A 17,642-nucleotide genomic window follows, 5' to 3' on the forward strand; every position below is an offset into this window, starting at 1 on the left:
GCCATTAATTTCCATACCAGTAAAGATTTTTTTTTCATTTTGGAAAGTTTAGTAAAATATAAAACCCTTGTCAGTTAATGGGAAAGACAATCCCTATTGGAAGATTTCCCCTCTCTTCTTCTTCACCAACAGGGGCACAGACAGAAGTACAAACTTGGCAGGGGTTCTACTCCTTCAAACACTACCCAAATCTAAAAAAAAAAAAAAAATGTGCCTTTAGTTATAATTTATTGTGTAGCTATTAGTGAATCTCACAAATCTTCTTAAATCAGTTTTCAAGTTTTATTGAATTAGGTGGAAGCAGGTGGCAACCATAGACATTATGTAATCATAGTTTGATTCAGCTTGTACGGACAAAGTCAGCCACCGCCTGGAAAGCCTACACTATGGTCTATTAGGTATATTAGCTGCCAACCTATTGTTCTTGTGAACTATAATGACCATACATGTTATGTTTTTATTTTAGGATTTCCTTTAGATCTGCTAATAGTGTAAGGCAGTGGTCTCCAAACTGTGGTCCTGGGGCTCTATGTGGCCCTGTGCTAGCCTTTATCTGGCCCTTGGGGCACTATCTCATCCACTCACACCAACAATAGGGCCTAATTCCTTGCACTGACACCAAGGAGAGGGCTCAATTCCTCCCACTGACACCAACGCTGGGACACAATTCCTTCCACTAATACACACTGACACAAATGAAAGGGCACAATTCCTCCCACAGACACCAATGATGGGGCACAAATCCTTTCATTGGCACCAACGATGGGGTACTAGTCCTCCCATGACACCAACAGTGGGGCACAATTCCTTTTATTGACACCAATGATGGGGCACTAGTCCTCCCACTGACACCAAATATAGGGCATTGTTTACTCCAACTGGACATCAGGACATTTTCTACTCCCACTGGCCCTACTCCGGCCCTCCTAAAGTCTGAAGGACAGTAAACCAGCCCTTTGTTTAGAAAGTTTGGAGACCCCTGGTGTAAGGGATTACTCTACTTCCCTACTCTGTAAAAAAAAAAAAAAAAAAAGTTTTGTCTTTTGACACACTTTCGAAGTCCTTCACACGCAGTAAAACACACAGCACTGTGTGTTGTGGTACCATTCATTTAGAATTGCATCCCAACACACAGTACAGTAGGTACTGATGGACCCATACTGCAGTACATCACAATGTATATAGAGTCAAAAAAGGCGCAGGTCTGTTTTTTGCTTAAAAAAGAGCTGCCTTAAAACAACACAAATTATAAATAGAGCATGTTAAAGTATATGTAAACGCTCACCCTGTAAAACAACCCATTCTGTTTAAAATAGAAATGAAGGAAAAAACATTTGTGTATATATTTATAAAACATCAGAAATTACCTTTTCTCCCCTCCCCCCTTTTTTTTATAAGTGATCACATACCTCTTAGAGAGCTGGGGGAGGAGAAACAGCACAACATTGGTCTTCCCAGTGAATGGCTGTGCAGTGAGGGTGTGTCAGGACAAGTCTGATCATTGGAGGAGAGCACGTTGAGTTCTCAGCATAGCAGGAGAACTAACCATGCTGTGCTTCCATGCCTAGTGTGATCAGTTATTAATAGGAATGCAGAGGGACTGGCAGGAACACCAGATAACAGGACACTTTTTCATACAAGTACACGGTACAGCAGGCACATATCAGGAATATGAAATGTTGGGTTTACATATACTTTAACGTGCACAGTAACACACTGCAGCAGAACCGGTGGGTGTGAAGGAGAAGGGACTTTAAAGCGGACCTTCAGTCATTTTTTCAACTTTCCATCTAATAAATCTTCTGCCCTTGTTGTTTTAACTTTGGATAGTAAAACATTTTTTTTTTTCTGCCAGTAAATACCTTATACAGCCCACTTCCTCTTTCTTGTCTGGTAAAAAGACTAGGCTTATGACATGATGCACAGCGCTCTCTCTCTCACTCTAGTGAGAGTTTGCCAGGAAGGGACGGGGGGGTGAGTCATAAGAGGGCCAATGAGAGCTGCAGGGCTGGAGGTGTGCTTCTGTGTAAATCCAGGAAGTGAACAGGCAGCAACTTCAGCTGCCCACAGTTAAAATGGTTGCAGCCAGACTCAATGGAGGGAGATTTCTGCAGCATATTTGGCAAATACAGAATCGCAGTATATATATAAAATAATATGCAAAGTGGTTGAAGGGAAGCTTCAGAATGGCAAAGATGTTTTTTATTATAAATTATGTGAGCAGACTGCAGTTTCTCTTTAATGCTAATACTAATACTAATACCAATAATAAAAACAATAATATTTCCTAATCTCCCTCAAGAAACATTAAAAAATGTAAAAAGTATTAAATATGATAAGCCCAGAACTGGCAATACACTTGCCAATTTTGAAGATTTCCATCAGACTCCCACCCATGATTTCATTTGTTTCCAAGTTTTAAGTGACCAAAACATCAAAATCAATAGTGAACATTCTTGGACTTCACTGCATTGTGCATTTTCAATTAGTTTCCATGTCAGTTTTAGTCACTGGTTCACTTTACCGAGTGGGAAATTATTGATACTGTGGGCATCAGATTGTTTGTGGTTAAAGCAGAATTTCAGTAATTTTTTTTTAACTTTCCATCTATTAAATCTTCTGCCCTTGTTATTTTAACTTTGGATAGTCATTTTTTTTTCTGCCAGTAAATACCTTATACAGCCCACTTCCTGTTCCTTGTCTGGTAAAAAGTCTAGGCTTATGGGATCATGCACAGCTCTCCCTCTCATTCTCTTGAGAGTTTGCCAGGAAGGGAGGGGAGGGTGGGTGAGTCATAAGAGGGCCAAAGAGAGCTGCAGGGCTGCAGAGCTGGAGCTGTGCTTCTGTGTGTGTCAGTGTAAATCCAGGAAGTTAACAGGCAGCAGCTTCAGCCGCCCACAGTTAAAAAGGATGCAGCCAGACTCAGTGGAGGGAGATTTCTGCAGCATATTTGGCAAGTACAGAATCACAGTATATATATATAAAATAATATGCAAAGTGGTTGGAGGGAAGCTTTAGAATGGCAAAGATGTTTTCATTACAGATTATGTGAGCAGACTGCAGTGCCTCTTTAAAAACTGACATAGTGGGGTTGATTTACAAAAGGCAAATAGACTGTGCACTTTGCAAAGTGCAGTTGCTCCAGAGCTTAGTAATTGAACAGAAGCTCTACTACGGATTTCCATCATCCAACCATGTGCAAGCAAATATGTTGTTTTTTGTTTTTTTTTTATTTATTTGCACGTGATTGGGTAGCTTTACCTAACTTACTAAGCTCTGGAGCAACTGTACCTGCAGAGGGCAAATGCACTTTGCAAAGTGCACAGTCTTTGCCTTTAGTAAATCAATCCCAAAGTGTACTTATTGCGTTCAATAGGCAATATACCTAAACTTTTTGCTGTTTTTTCACCAAGCTTCTAGGTAGGACGTCTGTGACGGGATGTGTTTTTCCACATTCTGAATGGCGGCAATTGAGTGCGGGTGCAGGTTGACAAGCAGGGAATTCCAGGCAGTGTGTAGGAAGCACTGGGCAGTTTTAGAGAAGTATGAGACATAGAGAAAGGAAGACCAAGATGTCTGTACGGGTGCAGAGCGCTGTGATAGTGGGGAGGGTTTGTTATTGGAGATAGACCTGAGAGGTGACATTTTCTGCATATGATCTTCAGGACAAAAAGCAGAGAGTGGCAGGAGTTGGGGGGTTCATGCAGAATATACCCTTTGCTGGGTCAAAACAGACAGGCTATGTTTCCTTCATACATCTCAGGTCTTTATTCCGACTTTGACCGAAGGGTAGCTATAGCTGACATTCATTATAAGGCTCCATGCACACTAGCTTAAAAAAATGGCAGTGCTCTTGGCAGAAAAAAAACGCAAATTTTGAGCATTTTTTGTACTAGCTTTTAGGAGCGTTTCACGTTTTTTCTGCCAGAAAAATGCTCTCAAAAACGCAAAACAGAACGTTTTATTTTATTTTTTTACCTCTAAAAGCTGAGCCAAAAAAACACCTCTAGACTACCTAATGTGCATGGACACATGAGATAACATTTATTGCTTCCACAGGCAAAATGCTAAACTCCTCCAGGAGCAGCATTTTTTTTAAAACGGCGCTCCAACCAAAAGGGGATGCTCTGCTTGTATGCACCCTCCACTGCCATATTTACCACTTTTTGGGGGGAGTAGGTACCTGGTTTTGACAGGCACCCACTCCCACTTCTGGGCTCAGATCACCGCAGCAAACTTAGCTGGAAGTTCGGCCCCCTCCTTCCTCCAGTCTTCTGGGACACATCACAGTTCCCAGAAGATGACGGGACAGTGTGGCGCATGCGCAGTAGAAAACCGGCTGCAAAGCCGCAAGACTTCACTTCCTGTGTCTCTTACTTCAGATTCTGGTGCCTGCACCTGAAGCTGGTTGAAGAAGGACATTGCTGGATCCAGGGACAGGTAAGTGTCCTCATACTAAAAGTCAGCCGCTACAGTATTTGTAGCTGCTGACTCTTATTTTTTTGGAGAGCCTGGAGCTCTGCTTTAAGCTAGTGTGCATGGAGCCTTAGTATGGTCTAGAGCAGGGGTCTCCAAACTTTCTAAACAAAGGTCCTATATACTGCCCTTCAGACTGTAGGGGGGGCAGACTGTGGTAATCGGGAGTAGAAAATGTCCCAGCATCAGTGGGAGTAAAAAATGCCTCATCTTTGGTGTCAGTGAGAGGAATTTGTCCCATCATTTGTCACTGGGAAAAATTGGGCCTCATTGTTGGTGTCACTGGGAAGAATTGTACCCTACTGTTGGGTGTCATCGGAAGGAACTGTGCCCCATCTTTGGTGTCATTGGGAGGAATTGTGCCCCATTGTTGTTGTCTTTGGGAGGAATTGTGCCTCATTGTTGGTGTATTTGGGAGGAATTGTGCCCCATTGTTGGTGTCATTGGGAGCAATTGTGCCCAATCATTGGCGTCACTGGACCCCATCGTTGGTATCATTGGGAGGAATTTTGCCCCATTGTTGGTGTCATTGAAGGGAATTGTGCACCATCGCTGGTGTCATTGAAGTGAATTGTGCACCATCGCTGGTGTCATTAGGAAGAATTTTGTCCCTTTGTTGGCGTCAGTGAATGAAATAGTGCCCCAAGGGCCAGATAAAAGCCAGCATAGGGCCACATCCAGCCCCCTTGGGACCACAGTTTGGAAACCACTGGTCTAAAATTTTGTGTACACCTCTCTGCAGCAAAATGCACAGCAAGGCCTAAATCTGTCCAATAAAGTGGTTCCTAATTATAATGGTCACACGAGACCTTATCTGCCTGTTCATGCTAACACTAATTTGGCACGATTAGCCAGAATAGCAAATTGTAGAGTGCCTTTAAGAGGTCTTTCCTCTGAGGTTTGAGGAGATTTGTTAGTATGTATTCATAGTATTGATACAGATATGTAGGTCTTCTGCTAGAGCATATGGTGTTAAGAAAAATCAATACAGTCCACTCTTAGAAGGTCACAGATTTAATAAGTCCAGTTAATATAACCTCACTGAGCGGATATAGGCAGGCATCATATTTTTTAAAAAGTAATAACTTCTTATGGTCTAATTTCCGGCCACCAAACGTGTCCCATGCTTTCTTTATCTGCTGGGTTTAAATGTAGACCTGGAGGTTGTTTTACTAAAGCCAAATAGACTGTGCACTTTGCAAATTGTAGTTGCCCTCGGCAACTGCAGTTGCTCCAGAGCATAGTAAATGAGGTAGGGCTTCACTTTGCAAAGAGCATCCACTCACTTCTATATGAAAATTAAAAAAAAACAGCATTTTTGCTTGCACATAATTGGGTGATGGAAGTCAGCAGAGCTTCCCCTCATTTACTAAGCTCTGGAGCAACAGCACTTGCAGAGTGCAGCTGGACTTTGCAAAGTGCACCCTCTTTTTGCCTTTAGTAAATCAACCCCTAGACTGTTAAAAGAGACTAGTAAATATTTTCAGCAAGCGCTCACCTTCAGTTTATTTATGAAGCTAACAGAAAGCATTTATGGATGTGATTTTCCAGGGTTTGCATCTCCTGTTTAGGTTTTATATTAGAGATCCTATTTAGTACCTAGATTTAATTGACTACCTGTATATAAAACAGTGCAGTTAGCATTCTTCCTTAAAGACAAAGGTGAAAAAACCTATTACAAGACATGCCACCTGAAGAGTATCATTTTTGTTAATGACTGCCTATTAAAAAGGGCTTTGTTCATATACTTACACTGAGAGCATGAACATACAATTACTATACAGCACTAGGAAGCAAAAAGCAAAACATATATGTGTAATGAGCGTGTGTGTGCATACACATATAGAACGCATTCACACCAATTACACATGGGAATGCACTGCCCCCATTAGACATGTGCAGGTGCCATTAATTGTTGCGGCCAACAAAATGCATGGCACCGCAGCACCATGCAGTTTGATGCGGCGCCGTTTTATTAGTCGCACCCAACGTATTTATTACACACGTTGTGGTGTGTACTGGCCCCAAAAAGGATCAATGTAAAAAAACTTTTCAAACAATAACTCAAATTGATAACATTATTCACATTAGGATGGCCACTTATACAAACAAATAAAAAAAAAAACAACAAAAAAAATTGGTTCAGTTTATGTAGCTGTCTGACTAAAGATTATTTTGAATCCAAATACAGGTGATACAAGGAGCAATCAGGATCTGCATGTAACTTCAGCTGCCTTTACCTATGGATCTTTTGACATGCGATTTTCACTAAACTCTGCTTATGTGTTTTATTACCTCATGATCTGTTTGATTTTCCCAGTTTACTGACAGGAATACTTTAAAGTGGACCTTTCCCTTCTTTAACTAAAAATCACAGCAGCATACAGCTCTGCATGTTGATCATCTTACATTCATTAGTTATACAAATCTTTTTTGCTTTTATTTACAGTTACTATTTTTCCACTTCCTGGTCTCTTTAAGGCACTGGTGATGTCACACTGGCCTTACAGCTGCATCCTGGGAAGTTCCTGTCACATAGGCAGACCCAGAGTTCTAGGCAGAGTTCCAGGAAGTAAAGGGAGATGGATTCATCTGCCCTTAGTAAAAATGGCCAATGTGAGAATAATGGGAAGGGGGAAAAAAGGTATGCAAAGAAAAAAAAAATCCTGCAATTATTTAAAGGTATCTGTAGATTAAAATTACTAAACATTTCTAAAGGTGCCTTTGTTGTCATTTTTCTGATAAGGGTGAAGTTCAAAGGAAGTATAGATGTAAACTCCACTCCAGTTGATAACATACCGTACATATCTGCTACAGAATTATGTAATTTAATATTAATAAAACTAACATTTCTATTTCAGTCTTCAGCCAGCTGTCATTTTCTATAACTGCCAAAAGATTAAACCGTCTAGTTACTACCTTGCAGCTATGGCAACCATGACAATAAAAGGGGCATTTTCTATACTGTATGCATACTGCACACCCACAGACATCTACTTCCTGCTCATGTAACTGGATCACTGCTTTTTACAGCTGTTGTTGCCTTATGACTGATCATGTGATTAGAGAAGGCAGAATATCCAACTAAGGACCCTTTCACACTGGGGAGGTGGGTGCATCGGCGGTAAAACGCCGATATTTTTAGCGGCGCCTTACCGCCAATTTCGCTGCGCTATTCGGTCGCTAGCGGGGCGCTTTTACCCCCCCCCCCGCTAGCAGCCAAGAAAGGGTTAAAACCACCGCAAAGCGCTGCTGCAGCAGCGCATTGCCGGCGATGTAGCCGCGCTGCCTCATGGATTTCAATGGGCAGGAGCGGTGAAGGAGCAGTGTATACACCGCTCCTTCACCGCTCCAAAGATTCTGCTAGCAGGACTTTTTTTACCGTCCTGTCAGCGCACCGCTCCAGTGTGAAAGCCATCTAAGTTTTCACATTGGAGACACAGCAGCGTCTCTTTCAGAGCGCTTTGCAGGCCTTATTTTTAGCGCTGTAGCGCCTGCAAACTGCCCCAGTGTGAAAGGGGTCTTAGCATTCCCACTTCCTTTAGTTTAAGAAGTCAGTAGAGTGATTTGTCGCAGCATCTACAGCACGGAACGGAAGCAAGTAACAATATGTGATGACATTTACTGAAATCCTTTGTAAATCAGTGATCGCCAACCTTTTGGACCTTACGGACCACTAAACTCACAATTTCAAATCCCATGGACCACAAACATGATTTTAACATGCCTTATACACACAATGCTCCACCTCTCTGCCCCCTCCCCCTGGATCGCACCGCTGTCTTATACACACAATGCTCCAACTCACTGTCCCTCTCCCCCTGGATCACACTGCTGCTTTATACACACAATGCTCCAGCTCTCTGCCCCCTTCCCCTGGATCACACTGCTGCCTTATACACACACAATGCTCCAGCTCTCTGCCCCCCTTTCCCTGTATCATACTGCTGCTTTATACACACAATGCTCCAGCTCTCTGCCCCCCTCTCCCTGGATCATACTGCTGCCTTATACACACAATTCTCCAGCTCTCTGCCCCCCTCCCCCTGGATCATACTGCTGCCTTATACACACAATGCTCCAGCTCTTTGCCCCCCTCCCCCTGGATCACACTGCTGTCTTATACACACAATGCTCCGGCTCTCTGTCCCCCTCCCCTTGGATCACACTGCTGCCTTATACACACAATGCTACGGTTCTCTACCCCCTTTCCCTGGATCACACTGCTGCCTTATACACACAATGCTCCGGTTCTCTGCCCCCTTTCGCTGGATCATACTGCTGCCTTATACACACACAATGCTCCGCCTCTCTGTCCCCCTCCCCTTGGATTACACTGCTGCCTTATACACACAATGCTCCAGTTCTCTACCCCCTTTCCCTGGATCACACTGCTGCCTTATACACACAATGCTCCGGCTCTCTGTCCCCCTCCCCTTGGATCACACTGCTGCCTTATACACACAATGCTACGGTTCTCTGCCCCCTTTCCCTGGATCATACTGCTGCTTTATACACACACAATGCTCCACCTCTCTGCCCCCTCCCCCTGGATCGCACCGCTGTCTTATACACACAATGCTCCGGCTCACTGTCCCTCTCCCCCTGGATCACACTGCTGCTTTATACACACAATGTTCCAGCTCTCTGCCCCCTTCCCCTGGATCACACTGCTGTCTTATACACACACAATGCTCCAGCTCTCTGCCCCCCTTTCCCTGGATCATACTGCTGCTTTATACACACAATGCTCCAGCTCTCTGCCCCCCTCCCCCTGGATCTTACTGCTGCCTTATACACACAATGCTCCAGCTCTCTGCCCCCCTCTCCCTGGATCATACTGCTGCCTTATACACACAATTCTCCAGCTCTCTGCCCCCCTCCCCCTGGATCATACTGCTGCCTTATACACACAATGCTCCAGCTCTTTGCCCCCCTCCCCCTGGATCACACTGCTGTCTTATACACACAATGCTCCGGCTCTCTGTCCCCCTCCCCTTGGATCACACTGCTGCCTTATACACACAATGCTCCGGTTCTCTGCCCCCTTTCCCTGGATCACACTGCTGCCTTATACACACAATGCTCCGGTTCTCTGCCCCCTTTCCCTGGATCATACTGCTGCCTTATACACACACAATGCTCCGGCTCTCTGTCCCCTCCCCCTGGATCATACTGCTGCCTTATACACACAATGCTCCAGCTCTCTGCCAACCTCCCCCTGGATCATACTGCTGCCTTATACACACAATGCTCCAGCTCTCTGCCCCCCTCCCCCTGGATCAAACTGTTGCCTTATACACACAATGCTCCAGCTCACTGCACCCTCCCCCTGGATTACACTGCTGCCTTATACACACAATGCTCCAGCACTCTGCCCACCCCCCCTTGGATCACACTGCTGTCTTATACACACAATGTTTCGCCTCTCTGCCCCCGTCACACTGTTGCCTTACTTAGACTCATCTATAGGTCTCAACTTTTTATCCAGCCATGTGCTTGAGCTTCATGCTCCCTCCCGCAGTGCTGCATTGGAAGTCCCCTCCTTCTTCACCTCCCATTCTATGTACTGCAGTATTGATTGTCAGCGCACATTCAAAACAACACTGGAAACAACATTGGGTGGTGTACATCCACCACAATGTTGATTTGTGGCAGAATCTCTGGGAACAACCAAAATTTTCTCATGGACCATCGGTGGTCCTCGGACCACTGGTTGGCGACTGCTGATGCAAATATGATGTAGAGAACATTGTTTTCTTTTCTCAACATTTTCCACAATCATTTAGCACCAAGATGTTACTCAATGTTTTACAGAAAACATGGAACTTTGCACATCAGTCTCTTTTCCCAAAGCTCGCAATCTTACGTCCGTATCCCACACAAAGACACAGGCCAATTTGGAAGAAAGTTTTAACCTATCAGTTGCTTTGGATTTCATGGGAAACTTAGAAAAACATGGGGAGAACAAATAAACTCCATGAAAGTAGCCTGCCTATTAGGTACCAAATATCCAAAGCAGCAAGGCAAGCTTGCTATTCACTAAACCACTGGGCTAGACCACTGTACCTTTATTTGTAAGTGCTACAAAACTACTGTAAAGTCAACCAAGTAGAGAAACGGAATGAAACATACACTATATTGTCAAAAGTATTGGGATACCTGCCTTTACACGCACATGAACTTTAATGGCATCCCAGTCTTAGCCCGTAGGGTTCTATATTGAGTTGGCCTACCCTTTGCACCTATAACAGCTTCAACTCTTCTGGGAAAGCTGTCCACAAGGTTTAGGAGTGTGTCTATGGGAATGTTTGAGCATTCTTCCAAAAGCGCATTTGTAATGTCAGGCACTGATGATGGACGAGAAGGCCTGGCTAGCAGTCTAAATCATCCCTAAGGTGTTCTATCCGGTTGAGGTCAGGTCAGTCAGGTTCCTCTACCCCAAACTCGCTCATCCACACAATATTGCCAAAAGTATTGGGCCACCCCCTCCAAATCATTTGGTGAAGGGGGGATTATGGTGTGGGGTTGTTTTTCAGGGGTTGGGATGGCCCCTTTGTTTCAGTGAAGGGAACTCTTAAGGCATCAGCATACCAAGACATTTTGGACAATTTCATGCTCCCAACTTTGTGGGAACAGTTTGGGGATGGCCCCTTCCTGTCCCAACATGACTGCGCACCAATGCACAAAGCAAGGTCCATAAAGACATGGATGAGCAGGTTTGGGGTGGAGGAACCTGACTGGCCTGCACAGAATCATGACCTCAACCTGACAGAACACCTTTGGGATGAATTAGAGCAGAGACTGCGAGCCAGGCCTTCTTGCCCAACATCAGTGCCTGACCTCACAAATGCACTTCTGGAAGAATGGTCAAACATTCCCATAGACACACTCCTATACCTTGAAGAGTTGAAACTGTTATAGGGTGGGCCAACTCAATATCGTCCTACGGACTAAGATCGGGATGCCATTAAAGTTTATGTGCATGTAAAGGCAGGCGTCCCAATAATTTTGACAATATAGTGTATATCCATCAAGCCATGTATGTAAAAAGTAGCAACTAAATCTAATAATAAAAGTAATCATAATCAAGGCTGTCAACCATGTCTTTGATTTAAGAGTTTGTTGGTTGTTTGATCTGCAGAAAACAGTTCGAACTTAGAGTGGTATGCATCTGTTAAACTCCTTTTCACATCTAACCTTATACTCAGAAGTTCTGGGACAGAAACGTACTTTGACGTATCGGTAGGCTCTGCTCCGCTTCGTGCCATCATGCTATGGATGTTTACTAGTTTACAGCATATTCCTAGATTGAGTACATGTAATGACCTTGATTTTACCATCATATGTTGAATGTTGTTCATGTGGAAATTTGTGGACATACCATGTATCCTTACCTTACCCTCACATTTCTAAACTGAGATATTTTGTTATTTGTTTCCTTACTCTGTTCACAAAGTTCTAAAGAAATCCTTGCCTACCTCCAGCAAAATCATTAGGCTAGGTAGGAGGAGGTCATGTAGTAGGGATCTTGGAGAGGCAGACGTAACAGTATATACAATCCCTGAAATAGTGCCAGGCATGGCAAGCACAGATTGCAGCAACTGCAAATGTTTTTGCTTCCCGTCTTTGGCATAACAGGATTTCTTTGATTTTCTTTTTCATTTGTTTGTTTGCATTGATCTTGCACATAGTACCGTTATTTGTGATTATCTCAATCTTGAGGCTGACTCTTATCAAAGCAATCATTTTTCTGAGGCCTATGTATAATGTGACCTTTACTTAGTCAATAATCTCTCATGCGTTTTTGGAAATCTATACTCAAGCATCTCAAGGTCTTTTCAGAATCTACTTAAACATAAACGTGAATAGTATTCTTTTGTCTATTGGAGTAATTATGCAATTTGCTATCAACTATCCTCTTAGGAAGCTTGTCCCATACAGTGAATGCTTTGCCCTGCATGTGAATGCTGCATTGAAGCAGAAAGTCATTCAACTCTAGAAGCATCCCAAGTGGGCCGCAAGCCATTCAGTGCATTCAATCCACACTCTCTCCATCAGATACATTATACAAATGTAATGTACACTCTCTAAAGTAAACATGCAAATGCTGTATTAAAGGTTCTCTTTTTCAGGGGGGGAAGGTGGTTTGGTTATTAGGACATTACACGCCATGTATGCAAACAGGCAGCAATCTGGTTTGGCTACTAAATAAAAGTGTCATTCCATTTTCTGTAAGCCCCAAGAGAATTAAAGACCCTTTCGGTGTGGAGAAACCCTGTCATGGGCTAAAAGAGGGTGTGCTAGTAAGGTGCTGATGTGTTGATGATTAGAAATTATTTGAGATGTCAGCACTGCTGGAGGCTGAAGCACTATATATGTCAGTGATAGCCCTTTATCATATTTGATTATTACATCAGAGACTAAAATCATGAGATGAGTACTGCAGAGGAACTGCTATATATATATACTGCAGGTCCCTAGAGCAAGACACTGATGTACAGTATAATGCAGTTCCATAGAGCAGGATCCCATATATAATGCAAGTCTATACAGCAGAGCAACTAATAAATTATTTACACCAATGAAAGACATAACCCTATATAATCCCAGAAGGCAGAACCAAGGCTGCCATAAAACAGTCTTAACTCATTAGGAAATTTTAAAAAAGAGGCGCAAGTGACATTAAATATTATTTGTACATTGAAAAAAAAAAGTTAATCTGAGATTTTTAGAAGGAAAGACATTTACAAACCTTTAATTTGCAGCAGAGGAAAGCTGTAAACTACACATATGGCGAGAACATCAAAAGTAATTATACAGTAAGCATATAATAGGGGACATCCCTGTGAAAGGTCCCTAGAAACGTAACAAGACACAACAGTCTTATTATAGTCATCAGAGAATATAACCCTCATTAAAAACAAAAATAAAGCCCTCCTATGACTGGAAGGAGACTGCAAGTCACAGAATGGATCCTTCACATGATCACATCACTAAACAGGACCATTACATCCCAACCAGCAACCTTCACATGATCACATCAACAAACAGGACCATCACATCCCAACCAGCAACCTTCACATGATCACATCAACAAACAGGACCATCACATCCCAACCAGCAAACTTCATATGATCACATCACCAAACAGGACCATCACATCCCAACCAGCAACCTTCACATGATCACATCACTGAACAGGACCATCACATCCCAACCAGCAACCTTCACATGATCACATCACTGAACAGGACCATCACATCCCAACCAGTAACCTTCACATGATCACATCACTGAACAGGACCATCACATCCCAACCAGCAACCTTCACATGATCACATCACTGAACAGGACCATCGCATCCCAACCAGCAACCTTCACATGAGCACATCACTGAACAGGACCATCACATCCCAACCAGCAACCTTCACATGATCACACCAACAAACAGGACCATCACATCCCAACCAGCAACCTTCACATGATCACACCAACAAACAGGACCATCACATCCCAACCAGCAACCTTCACATGATCACACCAACAAACAGGGCCATCACATCCCCACCAGCAACCTTCTCATGACAGAAGGCAGAACAGAGCACTTGTATGACATTATGAGCTATCCCATCACAGATCAGCAGTGATCTATCCCATCACAGATAAGCAGCATTACATCACTGGGTAGACCATTTACAGCACATCTTATAAACATAGCATCCCAGGCAGGAATTGTGCCGTAGATACAAGCAGAATATACCAGCAAGTGTCATATTTAATTTAGAAGAAGAACAATGTAGGAGTCTAGCAAGATTAGAGATTATATAGCATTATGCACTGTCATGTTATAATCCATGCATACTAAGCAGACAGATCCTGCAGCTTTGGGTAGGCTGAGGGATTTAGTGATGTTCCCTTATTCCTAACCAGGACCAGGTTAGGGAAATCACATACATAGGATGCTCTGCATAGATGGAGGTTTAATTCCATTAGTTCATCCACCAGCCACACAAGGTTCATAACTCTACCTGGTCATCTCAACCCCCCATGTAAATACCCACTACTGGCTCAATGTATCCAGCTAGTACTCTGCGTTACACATTTGACATCGCCAAGGGCAGCAATACCATGCAAATACACCATCATCACTATTAAAGCAAATTATCCTTAAGTAGTAAGAATGAAGGCCCACCTGTCTGTCCTTTGCCAAGTGTCTTTTCCAGTCTGTAGGGTCCAACGTATTGGGCATGTTGCTGTTGCTGGTAAGGATGAATTCCACCTGCCTCCTTGCCACTGGACATGGTTCCTGAATAAGATCCCCCTTCTTTAAAAAAAAATATAATACAGGCCTGTCCTTTTCTCCCAGGCTAGAACAAAAGAGCAGGGGGAGAAAGACAGTGCAGAGGGTGGACTGTCCTCTTCCCTGCCACTCTTCTTCAAGGATCCCCTTCTATTTATTTTTCTTGTAATTTTTTTACTACGAGTTCTCTTCTTCTTTTTTTTTTTTTTTTTTTTTTTTTTTTTTAATGGGGGGGTAGAAGGGGGAAATTGATCTGTGCTCCTCTTTGCTGATGCATCCAAGGGGGAGGGGGGGAGTGGGGAGAGAGAGGAAGGGGGAGGGTGGAGGGGAAGCTACACTCCTGGTACCAGCATCATCAGGAGGAAGGCAGCCCTGGATACTGCTGGATGCAGATCGGATCTTCAGGCTGCTGCTGCTGTTTTTGATGATGTATTCCAGCCCCCTCCTTACAGGCTTTTCTTCTATAATCTCTTTCTCTCTCTCTCTTCCTCCTCTGTAATGTGCAGGTTGCTCTCTCTTTCTCTCTCTCTCTCCTTACATCAGCATCCGGGGATTCAGTGACAGCTACAATTAGTTTAACCCTTCCCTTGACTGGCTCTCCTGTGCTCCACTCCCCACCTCCACCCACATGCACACTCAGTCCCTGCAGCCTGCTGGGGAGGCACCAGCTGTAGTCAGATAGTCACACAGCAGACAGTACAGTGAAAGCGAATGGCGTTTGGGGGAGGGGTGAAGACCTCAGAAATGAGTTTAGGTTATTAGCCATTCACAATCTGAAAGCAGCTGGGAGATCTGAACCACTAAGCGCATGGAAAAAGATGGGGATGGCGAGCAAGTGTTCAGAAATAAAATCCATCTCCGGGAGGGTAGGCTCCACATTTATTATTCAGCAAAGACCTTTAAATGTATAGCTTGGGCCATTTCGTCATCCGCTACCAGCTCACATACAACAACTATGATTTATTTGGGAGGGTGACGGATGACATGAATTACTCAGTTTAGCCCCAGGTAACAAACCATGCATACTGTTTCTTGAAAAAGTAGTAATCTAATAATGAAACATTGTATCGCAGGCCTCTGATTATAAGCTTTACCAATAATCTGTTTAAATATCCATACAATGGGCACGAAGGTCTTTGCTGAACAGCAGTTACAGTATGGGGGTGATTTACTAAAATTGGAGAGTGCAAAATCTGGTGCAGCTGTGCATTGTGGCCAATCAGCTTCTAACTTCAGCTTGTTCAATTAAGCTTTGACAAAAAAAAAACTGGAAGCCGATCAGTTTCTATGCAGAGCTGCACCAGATTTTGCACTCTATAATTCATATAATTCAATTTGGTGGGCCATATTTTGGACAATTTCCTATAAATTTGGATAACATTCAAAGCAAGCTTTATCAACAATTCTTTATCAACATAATCTGAAGCCAATGAGCAATATTTGTAAAATTGGTTTACACTTTTTTGCCTTGATTGGTGATCTCCTTACCCTTGACTCTAAAAGGGGACTGTATTGATAACACTATTTGAAAATAATTGTCTGCCCAAAAGTGGAACTTCACTCTCCCAATCAACATGAATTATTTGTAATCCTCATGCTGCTAGCATTAGTAAATAAAATATACAAAAGTGTAGCGCTAATAAAGACACGTGTAGGTGTGTGAAAAAAAGTAGTGATAAGAAGTGCTATGAACACGAATCGATGAACAAAACAATAATGTATAATAACTATGACATAAAAGAGTCCAGTCACTGAGTGAAGAAGTGTGAGAAAACTTCATAGGGCATATGTCCGATGAGAAGGCTGTTGTTAGTTCCTCAATGGCAAATAATGGAATAGTGCAAACAAAGAAGTAGCTGTAAAGCACATTCAAAACGGGATAGGCATTCGTCTGATGAAAAATTGTAGATAAATACTTCTTACCAGACAAGGTGGACCCACCTGTCATATGACAGTGGGTCAATCAGACTTGGATTGGCCGAGGGCCAGATGGAGGAACCAACTCTGATGTGATAGAACCTGTAGAGGAATCGCTCTGAATGCAGATGTTCGATCAATCAACAGGAGTGAATCTGGGTGTGGCACAACCAGATATCCGGAGCGCGAAGGGATCCTCAAAGTAGATGTTCGTTGGATCTCAAATATAAGTACCAGAAACCAGCGACAAAATGGTACATTATCGCATTGGAACCATGATGTAAAAGAAGAAGAAAGGCTCCATATGGTGCAGGTCATAAAATTAAAGATGTTTAATCTTGATAAAAATATACAAACATCTATTACAGATGACTGCATAAAATGTGATCACAGGCAGAATATAGAAAGTAAAAGCAATATGTGGAACGGGTCCTATCTTAGTAAATAGATTTTTAGAATTTTTTTTAACATTTTTTAACATTTCTTTTAACATTTATTCAGTTACGTCCTGGTTTATTGCCTAGGCAAAATATGTTATACATCCCAGGTGTCTACAGGAGAGGAGGAGGGGTTTTCTTAGCTAAGCACACTCTTCTGCATGCATGCTTGGGCTAAGGGCAGATGGATTCCAGCAAATAAATGCTACATGAATCATTTTTTTTATCAGATTTTATTTTACATTTTTCTTATTATAAACACATACACATATACAAAAAAGACAGGAAAAGATACAAAAAAGACAGGAAAAGGCTAAATTAATCATTTGCCCTTCCAAAAGATGACCATGGCCAGAAATGCTAGGGGGTTGTTTTTCAAAGTGATTTATTAACAAAATAAAACATGGAGACATGGATGGGGGAGTTTGCTTTTAATATAAAATGTATTTTAATATTAAAATTAATTAAGTAGTTTTTTTGGTTTGTGGTGCTCAGATGCAGTGAAGATC

The 17,642-nt window shown here is 42.8% G+C and overlaps 1 protein-coding gene across 6 annotated transcripts in view; it reads right to left on the reverse strand.

Moving 5' to 3' along the window:
* Window positions 1-15,011, reverse strand: part of LOC141110962 (serine/threonine-protein kinase BRSK2-like) — a 495,524-nt gene extending 480,513 nt beyond the window's left edge. For 3 of the 6 annotated variants that reach the window (XM_073602805.1, XM_073602806.1, XM_073602803.1), the window contains exon 1: window positions 14,672-15,011. In XM_073602805.1, coding sequence (XP_073458906.1) covers window positions 14,672-14,780 — 109 coding nt within the window. In that variant the 5' untranslated portion in view covers window positions 14,781-15,011. The remainder of the gene's footprint in view (window positions 1-14,671) is intronic. The other 3 variants (XM_073602809.1, XM_073602808.1, XM_073602810.1) reach the window with 2 other exon arrangements.
* Window positions 15,012-17,642: the final 2,631 nt, after the last annotated feature.

The sequence above is a fragment of the Aquarana catesbeiana genome, linkage group LG10 (assembly GCF_042186555.1).
Source record: "Aquarana catesbeiana isolate 2022-GZ linkage group LG10, ASM4218655v1, whole genome shotgun sequence".
NCBI lineage: Eukaryota > Metazoa > Chordata > Amphibia > Anura > Ranidae > Aquarana > Aquarana catesbeiana.